The sequence below is a fragment of the Miniopterus schreibersii genome (assembly GCF_964146895.1).
Source record: "Miniopterus schreibersii genome assembly, chromosome: X".
Taxonomy (NCBI): Eukaryota; Metazoa; Chordata; class Mammalia; order Chiroptera; family Miniopteridae; genus Miniopterus; species Miniopterus schreibersii.
This window is the reverse complement of record NC_138104.1, coordinates 24,114,898-24,128,237: the sequence shown is the minus strand read 5'-3', so window position 1 is coordinate 24,128,237 and position 13,340 is coordinate 24,114,898. Positions and strand designations below refer to the sequence as shown.

At 35.4% G+C, this 13,340-nt stretch overlaps 1 protein-coding gene across 2 annotated transcripts in view; it reads left to right on the top strand.

Annotated features, from left to right (window-relative positions):
• The window catches only part of COL4A5 (collagen type IV alpha 5 chain), a 214,427-nt gene that overhangs the window by 178,575 nt on the left and 22,512 nt on the right, over positions 1-13,340 (top strand). For both annotated transcript variants that reach the window (XM_081125613.1, XM_081125614.1), the window contains 5 exons: positions 2,856-2,982; positions 6,790-6,870; positions 7,776-7,874; positions 8,402-8,452; positions 9,774-9,959. In XM_081125613.1, the coding sequence (XP_080981739.1) occupies positions 2,856-2,982; positions 6,790-6,870; positions 7,776-7,874; positions 8,402-8,452; positions 9,774-9,959 (544 nt within the window). The remainder of the gene's footprint in view (positions 1-2,855; positions 2,983-6,789; positions 6,871-7,775; positions 7,875-8,401; positions 8,453-9,773; positions 9,960-13,340) is intronic.

Here is a 13,340-nt window from a genome sequence, read left to right as displayed (position 1 = left end):
CTCTCTTGCAGCCCTTAATATTCTATTTGTCCTTAATATTTGCCATTTTAATTATGATGTGTCTTGGAGTGGGTCTCTTTTGGTGCCTCTTGTTTGGAACCCTCTGTGCTTCCTGAACTTGTGTGGCTTTCTCCTTCACCAGTGTAGAGAACTTTTCTGTCATTATTTCCTCCACCAGGTTAAATTATTCTTCCTTTCAATTAGTGTAGCCTTCCTTTCTGACTCGTTCTTTATTATGTCATTGATGATCTCACTAGTTTCCTGAATAGGCTTACTCAGATCCTTGAGCATCCTTATAACCATTGTTTTTAACTCTATATCTAGTAGTTTGCTTGGCTCCATTTCATTTAGTTCTTTTTCTGGAGATTTCTTCTGTTCTTTCATTTGTGATTTGCTTCTTTGCCTCCACATTTTAGCTTCTCCTTTGTGTTTGTTTCTATGTATTAGGAAGAGCTGCTATGTGTCCTCAATTGGTAGAATGGTATTTTGTAGTAGGTGTCCTGTAGGGTCCATTGGCTCAGTTTCCTCAGTCACCTGAGCTGGGCCTTCTAGGTGCTCCCCTGTTTGTGTGGTGTGCACTGTCCTGTTGTAGTTGAGCCTTGGTTGCTATTGGTAGAGCTGGGAGGAACCGACCCCCAGGCCAGTCAGCTGTGAGGACCAGCTGCAACTACAGCCAAAGAGTTGCTGTGCTAGAGACTCACCTATGGAGCAGGATTTGCTTCAGTAGGGCTTTGGTGCTCACAGAGTCTTCCCCTTGAGTGTGTTACCCGTGGATATGGTAGGGTTGTAATCCAGCATGGTTGAGTCTGACCACCAGGTGCACTTCCTCTGGGGCCTCCCGGGAGGCGTAAAGTTAGCCTCTGCCTATGCCCTGCCCAGGGCCACCCAGCATGAGCTACACAGCAATCTGTAGATGGCTGCTACTTGTGCTGAGCTTGGAGGTGTCCAGAAGAGACCAAGCTATGAACCAATGCAGGCTGCCACTAGTGCTGTGCCTGGGGCCACTAGTTGAGAGTTATGAGGCATGCTGAGGCCAGCTGCTGCTTGTTTGAGAGATTTTAGGAAAGTCCCAATTATGAGGCCAGAGAGACCACTTGCATAGAAAAGCCACTGGAAATGGCTTGGATGAGCTTGCAAGTAGGGAGGGGTAGGGTCTCCTGGAATCACCACGGCAGGGTGAAAGGTCAGTCCGGTTGCTGGAGATTCAGAGGATGCACCTGCCTGCTGGTTCTGTGAGGGGAGGGCTCGTCAAAGGAGCAATGGCCTCTGCCAGCTCTTTTGTCTGGGAGAAAGCTTTCCCTTCAGCTCCAGCCTTGATTCCAGGCAAGTTAGTTCCTCCCTGAATATCCCAGGTTCCTTTCAAGCTGCTGCCCAGCACTGGAGCTCAGAGGCAGTGCATCTGAGTAAGTCTGAGCGGGCCCTTTAAGAGGAACTTCCTGGGACTCCCGCAGCCTCTGTGTCCCTCAGCCACAATCCAACTGGTTTATACAGTGCAAAGTTGTGGGGACTTCTCTTCCTGGTACTGGTTCCCTGGGCTGGGGGGCCTCACTCTTCCCAGAAACCACCTCCGAGATATCCCTCCAGGTTTTAAACCACAGCACCTGGGTGTGGAAACACACAGTGTTTTGGCCCTGATCTGCCCTGCTTTTCCACTCCTCCTACTGATCTTGAAGTGCTTCTTCATTTTTCTAGTTGTAGGACTTCCATTCAGCTAGATTTTAGGAGGTTCTGAATGATGGTTCTGTATTTTAGTTGTAATTTTGATGTGGTTGTCAGAGGTGGCAGATACCAAGGTTACCTACACCACCATCTTGTCTCTTGTTTTTTTAAATGGGAAAGAAAAGACATTAGTTTAAAAAGTTTGTGTTATAATGCAGAAACAATTGAGCCACAAATAAATGATCTTATTTGCCTATACAAACATAAGCAATAAGTGAAGAAGGACATATTCAGTAGACGATGTTGAACACTAACACTTTGTTAGGTCACGATCCTTGTGAGCAGAGCAGTGAACACTGTAATATATATAGATATAAAGTTATGAAGTGTTTTCATTGTTATTGAGAAAACTTGTTTTAACTTGTGAAAGTGGGTATGGATTTTTGTAAAGCTCCATTAGGAGAAACCTTAATGTAAATATTCTTTGAGCATAAATGGTTATATATGAATTGTCTCTGACACCTAAGAAAATTTCAATGTAGTTGAAGAGTGAAAACATGCATATTTAAAACCATTATAAACATGACAAAATTAGAACCTGCATTAAATTCTTAGGGTAAACACTCTTTTTCCTGGTAGGTTTCATGGAGGAAATGGGATTTGAGATGTCTTCTAAAGAATTGATAGACTTCTTTATGTCAAAAATGAAATTTTTGCAGTAGAACCTACTGTAGTTTTGTTTGACATGTTTATTCTAAACAATTAATTTTATTGTGGCATACTAGGGATGATGATCACAGGTTCTGAAATCAGACTGTTTGGATCTAGATCCAAATTCCACCACTTAACAGCTGAATCACTATAATATGGGGATGATAACAGTATCTTTTTTGTAGTGTTGTTAAGGATTAATGAGAATAATGCATCTGGAGTCTGACAAACCTTGTACAAGTCCCAGTTCTGCCACTTACTAGCCGTATTAGGCACTTGAGTTCTCCAAGATTCAGTTTTCTTATTTATAAATGGATATGATAAAACCTAACTCAAAGGGCTGTTGAAATGATTAAATGAAGCAATTCATGTAAAGTGCTCAGTAACTTACCTCACACACAGTAAAAGCTCTATAAATAATGTTATGTTGTTTTATGATGTAAGTAATGGAGAGACTTCAGTTTTGTTTTTATTCATATTTTTAGGGTGAACCTGGTCTGCCTGGATACCCAGGGAACCCTGGTGTCAAAGGTTCCATCGGAGATACTGGTTTGCCTGGGTTACCAGGGACCCCTGGAGCAAAAGGACAACCAGGCCTTCCTGGATTCCCTGGTAAAATTCCTTTTCTTAAATGCTTCCTTCTCGCCTTCTTGATCTACTCTAACCCATATCACATAGCAAATTCTTATTCAGCAGACTTTTATTCTATTTCCTAATCAGATACTGACTAGCAACACAGTTTTCAAGTAGCTCTTTAACTTTTTTTTGACCCAATTTTTTTCTGTATAAAATGAGAATATTACCTGCTCAGCAGAACAATGTACTGTGGACAGAGAGACTATTTGGTGGAGCATTTTTCAATCTTTGATTGCTATCTACAAGTCAATTTTGTAGGTGATAATGTCCATTGCTAAGCCCTAACCTGCTGCTGATTCTCTTAGAATGTACTCAGGCACACAGTGGCTGTTGCCTGTTTCAGTAGGTTTTTTGTTGTTGTTTGTTTATTGTTGTGTTTTGTGTGTGTGTTGTCAATGCTCTATAATATTCCATTGAAGAATATACTGTTGGTAGAATGAACAATTATACAGTTCATTCAAATGACAAGGACTGTGTTGTGTAGGCAAAGGGGCTTAGTATTACAGGCAAGAAGGTAGCCTAAATTAGATTGTTATAGTCCCTTCTGCTTATGCTTGTATTTAATTTTTTGTTTGGTTACTTTGGATTAAACAGTCAGATAGATGGAGTGGGCCTTTAGTTATCTTTTCCTTAACCTTTTTATTGAAATGTAAAATAAATACAGTAAAGTCTATAAGACTATAGATGAATTTTTACCCATGTATATATACATGTACCCCCCATATAAAGGTATGAAAGAATTCCTTCACACCATAAAGTTTACACATTCTTCACAGTGATCCCACACTCCTAGGTAACCACTACTACGACTTCTATCACCATCAATTAATTTTGCCTGTCTTTGAAATCTATATAAATGGAATCATACAGTATATACATCCTTGTGTCTGACTTCTTTCACTTATCATTATGTCCATAAGATTCATTTATCTTCTTGCATGTTTCAGTAGTTTATTTTTTTATCAATGCTCTGTAATATTCCATTGAAGAATATACCATAATCAATTACCCGTTCTCCTGTTGATGGACTTTTGTGTTGTTTTCAGTTTTGGAGTTGAAGGGGTTCAGAACAAGTCTCCCCAAGATTTGCCACTTGGCATGTGGATTATTTTGAGCTGAAGGCAGTTGAGACCATATGGGCTTATGAGAAACTTTTATTTCTCTCTTAAAGAATTTAATTTGGGGACCTTGCCCATAATAAGAATTATTACCAGAAATAACTTTTTTTAAAATCCTTACCTGAGGATATTACTCCCATTGCTTTTCAGAGAGGATGGAAGAGAGAGAGAAAAATCGATGTGAGAGACACATCAGTTGGTTGCCTCCTGCTTCTGCCCCAACCGGGACTGAGCCTGCAATCAAGGTACATGCCCTTGGCCAGAATCGAACCTGAAACCATTCAGTCTGAGGGCCAATGCTCTAACTGAGCCAAACCGGCCAGGGCCAAAAATAACTTTTTATGACCTATCTGTAGGACAGGAGAAACATCTAATTACTGAGCATCTGCTCTTATTACCATCCTGCAATTTACCTTCCTCCCTTCAAAAGCCTCAGTTGCCTTACCTCATTCCTTAGCACAGGATGCCATATATACCTCATTTTACCTTTCGGTCTCTGAACCTCTCATGTATGTGGGGTTCCCATACATATGTATGTAACTAAGTTTGGTTATTTTCTCTTTTTAATGTCTCATATTGGAACTGATTATTAGGCCAGTTGAAAGAACAAAGAAGGGTAGAGGAAAATTTCTTCAAAAAGATGCTATTAACATTCTTTGACATGTCTTTTGGGGGACAAATGTCCTCATTTCTCTTAGACAAAAAGTAGTAGTAAATTGTAGTAGAATTACTGAATCATAGGGTCTGTGTACATTTAAATTTAGTAGATGGTGTCAGCTTTCCAAAGTGGTTTTATAAATTACAACCCCATTTGCAGTGTATGAAATGTGAGCAGATGGCTCCTGGTGGTTTGCCATGATCATATAGTGGTTATTATTTTGTGTTGTGAAATGTCCAGTTGGCCATATTCTTACCTGACTTGGTGTTGTAGGCCTCTTTTTTAAAATATCTTTATTGATTTCAGAGAGAGGAAGGGAGAGGGAAAGAGAGATAGAAACATCAATGATGAGAGAGTCATTGATCGGCTGCCTCCTGCATACCCCGCTGGGGATCGAGCCCACAACCCAGGCATGTGCCCTGACCGGGAATCGAACCTTGATCTCCTGGATCATAGATCAATGCGCAACCGCTGAGTCATGCCAGCTTGGCTGTATTGTCAGTCTTTTTAATTTCAGATATTCTGGTGGTTATATAGAGGTATCTCAATGAAGTTTTAATTCACATTTTCCTAATGAATGACAATGTAAACATCTTTACATATACTTATTGCCCATTTGTATAGCATCTTTTTGAAGTGCCTGCTCCAAGTGCTTTTCTTCATAATTTATTGAGTGATTTGCCTTTTATCTTATTGATTCAGGGAAGTTCTTTACATACTTTAAATATGAGTCTTGTGTCAAATACAATATTACAAATACGTTCTTGCCATCTCAGATTTGCCTTTCACTTCCTTAATGCTATTGTGTGATTAAGAAATGTTAATTTTAGTAAAGTTCAATTCATCAATCTTCTTTCATGGTCAGTGCTTTTTGTATCCTATTCAAGAAATATTTATCTACTCAAGTTTATGGACATATTCTAATATTTTTACAAAGCTTAATGTTTAAAATTTTATACTTAGGTTCATGGTCTGTCTCAAATAAAAATATTTTTTATGGTGTGAAATGGAGGTCAAGATTTGTTTTTACCATACAAATATCCAATGACAGCAACACTTTCTTTCTTCTTCTAAAGAACCTGAGTTCTTTTGTTCTTCTCATCTCAAAAGACACCATTAAGAAAATGAATAAGGAAGCCACACAGTAGGAGAAAATACTTGCAAAACATATATCTGACAAATGACTGATTTCTGGGATATATAAAAAGCTTCTACAACTCAATAGTAACAAGATATACAGTTCAAAATTTTTTATGGGGAAAACATTGAACAGACATTTTATAAAGCAAGATATATGGATGGCCACTAAACACATGAAAAGTTGATCATTATCATTAACCATCAAAGAAATTCAAATTAAAACTACAATGAATTATCACGACATTCATACCAGAATGGATATTATTAAAACAACAGATATCACCATATGTTGTACAATGATCTGGAACAACTGTAATTCCCAGATGTTTTGTGAATGTAAGATGGTTTGGCAGGGTTATATATATAATGCAGCACATACCAACTCTCTGACTTAGCTGTTCCATGCCTATCTAGATATTTACCCAAGATAAATAATTACATATGCCTGCAAAAATACCAGTGCAGAAGTATCCATAGCAGCATAATTCATAATAGCCAAAAACTGGAGGTAGACCAAATTTCCATAAATAGAATAGGAAACCATAATGCTAAAAGGTGACCAAATGTTCAACAATAGATGAAATGGATTCAAAATTTTGATATATCTATACAATGGAATCCTACCAGTTCTACTAGTATAATATGGTGATAATTATTTTTATTATGAATATATAATAATTATAGCCCCTGAATAAATAAACTTAAAATTTTAAATTCTTAAAATAACCAGCAAACATCAACGTCTTTTTGGGTTTTCTTTCTATTCTTCATTGTTTCTATGCTAACACTATAAATTGTAAATTTGAGTTGTAGCCTCCAAAGCAACACAATTTTACTTCTTTTATTAAACTGAACTCTTTACTCTAGGAACCCCAGGCCTTCCTGGACCAAAGGGTATCAATGGTCCTCCTGGGAACCCTGGACTTCCAGGAGAACCTGGTCCTGTAGGTAAGCATGAAAAAAAAGGTATGCTATTCTCTAAAACTAAGCTTCATTTTCATTTTAGGAAAGTCAGATAATTTCAGGGAGCTGTGAACATTTTCAAGAAAAGGAAATGGTGATCATTCACTTAGCACTGTTTGTTAGTGCTAAGCTCAATAAAAATTACATAAAATTGCCTGGCCAATGTGTCTCAGTGGTTGAATGTCGACTTGATTCCCAGTCAGGGCACAAGCTGGGGTTGCTGGCTCAATCGCCAGTAGGGGGCATGCAGGAGGTAGCCAAATGATGTTCCATTTTTCTCTCTCTCCCCCTTCTTCTCTATCTAAATCAATAAAAAAGTATATACATTAAAAAATTACGTAGAATTATTCTCGTGGGAGCTTATTTTTCAGGCTCACTTTTTCCAGGGAGAGTTATTTCAAGTGTCCTATAATAGAAAGTCTGTGTGTGTTTTTTAATTCATTTTTTTCTTGAAAGAATTACAGATGTCCCCCTTTTTCCCCCATTGACCCCTTCTACCCTGTACCTACAACCCCCCCAACATTTTTTTAGAATGGCAAAGAGTAATACTTTTATTAGTTTACTGAATTATAAAGCAAATCACTTTCTTTGACCCAATATGAGACCTATAATGCATCCCCCCCACACCTTATTTTCTTGCATAATCTAAAACTAGATTAAAATGAGAAATTGAAACATTTTGGATAATGAGTGAATGATGTTTCTTATTCACATTACCCTTTATTTCTTGTATGCTTTTTTTTTTCATAATATTTCATAATTTAAGAGTGTCTCAGAGGCTCTTTTATCTTTTGGATAGAATTATTTCAAGCTAGTATGGAAAGAATGGGGAATATGGAAGGAAAAGGGAATTGAGAGGATAGATGTAACCTTTGTGGTATGTTGTTTAGGTGGTGGAGGTCGTCCTGGACCACCGGGGCCTCCAGGTGAAAAAGGCAAACCAGGTCAAGATGGTATTCCTGGACCAGCTGGACAGAAGGGTGAACCAGGTATTGTATGTTTTCATTGTTTTTAGTTTTCTAATTTCCCCCTTGTGTACTTGAACTTTTGCCCTTTTTTTACCCACAATGAAATTTTATCTTCTTTCTTACCCTCTAAGCTACCATACAATTTCCCATCCTAATTATATTCCACTCTATCCTGAGAATGTGACCTCACATTTATCCATCAACTTGCTTCTCTCTTAAGAAAAACTCTTTATCCTTTCTTGCCCAATTTTTCATGTCAAGAAGTTACCCAACTTTTATCAAGTTCCCTGGATAACCACTTTTTATTATGCATTTTATGTTCTATTTATATATATATTCACATGATATAAGCATACAAAGATCTATTTGACATTCATCACAAATAGAATATATGTGTATATAATTTTCTCATGTTGGAAATAAATCTTCTACATGTTTCATATAATATGCATTGTAGCACTTAATAAAAACCTAAATAATTGGAAGATGATCTGTCTTGTTTCAATTATTATTATCTATTTGAGAATTTTTGGTTTATCTTTTGATAGGTCAACCAGGCTTTGGAATCCCAGGGCCCCCTGGACTCCCAGGACTTTCTGGTAAACTTTAATAAAACATGCTAAATAAGTACATAAATAGAGAATATTCCACACTACACTTATTTTTCCATGTCTACAATTTATTGCTATAAAATGCACATACAACCCCAGAAAACTCAAAGCTAGTGTCACATCTTAAACCAGTTCTTAATTAGAAATTTAGTATGAGGACTTGTACTATTGAAAAACACATTCTTAAGGAAATTTACATTTAGGTATCTGTTCATTAACTTCATAAATAAATGCTGAAGAAATGATGAAGAAAGAAAGCAAACTTGTAAGAAGAGGTAGATTTCACTAAATATTTAAAACTCTTTTATCCAGAAAAGAAAATACCCTCTTACCCTCATGGAAACAAAACCAAGGTAATATAAGGAAACTGTAGAAATACATACTACTAATAAAAATGTATCTTGAAAACTCCATGATAATATACATTTTGCATTTTGTATGGATATGTGCGCACACACATCTACCTTCACTCACATGTTTTTTCTCTCATTGTAAGCACCAAATAGTTAATTGAATGATTGAATGTGTATACAGATATGTATATTTATGCTCTCAAATGACCATTTCCTATTTTATGGAGACTTTTTTCAAACCACAAACTTTAACTCCTTGAAATTCGGGTATCCTTCTGATGATCCCAACATAAAAATTATTACTTTAATCTGCCACTGATATGTTGCTCTCATTCATGTTGGTGGTGTGAAAAAAATATTGAGAAAAGTTTGTCCAGATTGTGATTTAAAATATTGCATAGAATGGTCTTTGAGGGCACATAGATACCATTGAAGATCTGTATCTTACATTAGTCTCAAAATATTTGTTTTAGGAATTTCCTCCTGCCATCTCTAACTTATTCTTACAGATACTTTATACTTTTCTATTTTTTCTCTTTTTTCCTCTCATAGCTACTGGTCATGTGATCATTTCTCTGTGTCCTCATACAAAGGGTATCTTTTTTTTTCTCTCCTAAATTAGTTTTATTTTCTTATTTTTATTTATTTTTAAATTTTATTTTTGTTTAAAATATTACAGATGTTCCTTTTTCTCCCCAAAGGGTATCTTTTAGGATGCAAGCTATTATTGTTTCTCTGTTTCTTTGTGTACTCTAGTAAACACTTCTGATAACAGATAAATATATTTAATAAGATGAATTGGTTTTTTGGATGTATTGGGGGTTTGGTGAGAGAGATAAATAACTCTAGTATATTCCATTACTTCTTCTAATAAGTGTGAATAGCTTTAGCCTTGCAGGCAAGCCTAATACTCAGGATCATTTAATGTGTTCTCTAATGTCATTTTGCTTTCATAGGTCAAAAGGGTGATGGAGGATTACCTGGCATTCCAGGAAACCCTGGCCTTCCAGGTCCAAAGGGTGAACCAGGTTTTCATGGTTTTCCTGGTGTGCAAGGTCCCCCAGGCCCTCCTGGTTCTCCAGGTCCAGCTCTAGAAGGCCCTAAAGGCAACCCTGGGCCACAAGGTCCTCCTGGGAGACCAGGTATGTACATGAGTAGTAGAGGAATGGTCTATTTATTAGTCTATTTATTTCATTTTGCTGGTAGGTTATTCAGTCTTTAGGACTTTATTATCTATCATTGAAGAACTTCTTACAAGTAAATAGATTGGTATATACTTTGCTTCATCCATTTCCATGGCATCTAATAATTTTTTCAGTAATGCCTTTCATCATTTTCTTAAAGTTGAACTAAAACAAACCAATGTAGAGGAAAAAGGAAATAGTGGATTTATTAGTCTTCTTATTAAATGTAAAGCTATACTGATAACCTGCCAGGAAAATGATGTCTGCATTTTTAATGTGAGCTTCTCAGCATGTCATCACAGAAATCATTTTAGTGATCACCCAATAGATGCTTGTGGTTCCATACCAAAGTGTTGCTATGGTTCTGTCATATGATCAGCAAATGTCAGCAACCACAATAAAAATTTTTATCTTCTCTATGAGTTAGTCAATCCAGTTTGCCTTCAATATCACAGCATGATTAAATTGAATAAACTCTTCATACCAGCTTCATGTGTATATTTCATTTGTCTTGTGTTAACTGTCCTAGTAGTCTCAATTTTGCATCAAATGTTCACTTTTCATTTTGTGTCTGTGGAGTGTCATTTCATTTTACTAAGTTTGGAAATGCTTATTTTCATCCTGAATTAATGTTGCTGAGCCCAATCACTGGTGACCGATTATTAACAGATTTTTGAGACTTGATATTCAATTTTTATCTTTCTGGTAATCAAAAACTTGGCTTTTATTGATTTAAAAAATAACAGAAATCTAAGAAACGAAAAAAGTCTTTTTTTCTTTGAAAGTCTTAACTAATTTTAACTATATTTAAAAATAAAAATTTTCATTTAGGTTACCATAAACTCTTTAGTGATTTGAATTAATTTTTTTATAAATATGTATTTATTGATTTCAGAGAGAGGAAGGGAGAGGAGAGATAGAAACATCAGTGATGAGAGAGTCATCATTGATCAGCTGCCTCCTGCACTCCCCCGACTGGGGACCGAGCCCATAACCTCGGCATATGCCCTGACTGGGAATTGAACCATGATCTCCTTGATGCTAGGATGATGTTCAACTGCTGAGCCATGCCCATCCAGGCTGGACCTAGTTTTAATAAAATATGCTCTAAAAATATAAATTTAATAGGATTGCATATTTTGTTCAGAGGATCATTTTCTTTTTGTATCTGAGCTTTATTGAAAAATAATTGACATACAACATTGTGTAAGTTTAAGGTGTACAATGTAATAATTTCATATATGTATATAACTCAAAATGATCACCACCATAGTTATTTAACACATCCATCACCTCACCCAAAAAAATATTGTAACTATGTGAGGATCATTTTCAAAACCAGATTTTATCTGATCTGACTTGGATGTTTATAGAGGGTGCTAATTAAAGTTTCACCTTAACTTACTATTGAAGAAAACCAGTGAAACTGTCCTCAGCCATGTTAACTCTCTTGCATGTAATGTAAAGTATTGACACAAACATCTTGGTTGGTTATGCATGCAGTAATTCAAATAAACCAAACTATTATCCTGTTTTATATTTTAATCAGCACTGTGGTTATTGTTCTTACTAGTAATGGAGCTCACTGTTAAATATTACTTTGAAATATGTCAACATAAAGATATTTGTCACAAACACGCTTTTAAAAAGTACTATTTCTAAAGAAATAATAGTAGGAATAGTCGGACGAAGAACACTTGATGAGTGTTTGTGACTTTGATTTGTTAATGAACTACAAACTAAAATTGTGTTTTAAACCCAAGTGCTCTCAGAATTGATTGTTTTGTCTGAGTTTATAGTAATGATTATTAAAAAATGATTTTTGGCCTTTCAAAATATGTCACATGTGCTGTTTTTATTTTACTGGTGATAATTTGGTTTATATACAGATGCATGAAAATGAACTTTCAGAGTATTCTTTTATTGAATTAAAATTCAACTTGAAAGAAGTTAGCATAATACTTTAGTTTTTTATATTTCTAACAATTTTGATATTTTTCCTTTTTGTTAATGATGATATTGGGCCTTGGTGAACTTTGATCCCTATCCAGGTCCTACAGGTTAGCTCCTTAACTCTAAAATAGTAACTGCATGAAGTTTGAAAGGTTTTTTTTGTATTTATGTATATATTTATATGTACATGTATATATATATTTATATACATATATGTGTGTGTGTGTATATATGTATATCTGTACCTAATGTTTTCAAGTGTTTGAACATATTTTAAGAGCATGTATGCCAATTCAGTTTTTACACATTGATCTATCTCTGAAAGTTGTCAGGAACATGTAGTGTCCAGTGTTTATGTCTATTGGCGGAACTCAAAATTACTTAATTAAATAACTAATTTAATATTTTAAAATACATACATTTGTTTCATTTTAGTTGAAAATGTATAATACCCAAAATTGTATTTTATAATATTTTACCTTTAACTTTAGAGTGCATTTCTAAATTTTGCCTTATATCTCTTAATACAAATGAAATTGAACTATTCTTTGTAAAGGCATTATTTTTAAAATAGTAATATGTATCACTGATCCTGCAAATATGCAGTTCTTGGTTTGCCATACCTTTTGTAATTTTTCAAACAATCTTATTTCATATTTTGGGTTGTCACAAAGTTCCAAATTCAACTGTTATGAAAATAAACTAATAGGCACAGAATAAAAATTAAATCAATGCAACCTGCACAGATTAATATTAACCTGCACAGATAAGCCTCTTAATATTATTTTCATCATACACATTTACACAGTATACACCTAAGAACAGTTACCAAGAGCTGTCCAATGGACAATTGCTTATTCATAATAAAGGATGTTCACCCAATCAGGAGTAAAAAGCAACACAAATATCTGAATGTGCTCATTATTATTCATGATAGATAACCCTTTTCAAATTTCTAAGTAGGAACTAAAAGAGGGAAAAGTATCTTTCTGAGTTCTGCTATTAAGGATGGCAATAAATTCTGTCATCTTTTTAAAATTCATAATTTTTAAAAAATTTTTAGGAAGCCATCTATCTTTATCTGAATTGATTCTCTAGTTTTGTACTCTCCCCTGAAAAAACATTATTTTATAGAACCATAGAATATCCTATCTTGAAGGGACCTAACTTCTACATTTGTCAAAAAGAAATTATTCACCAGACACTCGTTAAAGATGGGAAGGCAGATTTTATTCAAGACTATTGCAATAGGGGAGAGAGACTGAGCTCAACTCCAAATACTACAAGGACAAGTGAGGATATGTAGTTATCTAGCAGATTGAGTTAATCAGTGAATGAAAAATTACTAAGAGGAGACATCAAGGGTAGAAAGATTCTTGCTAAACA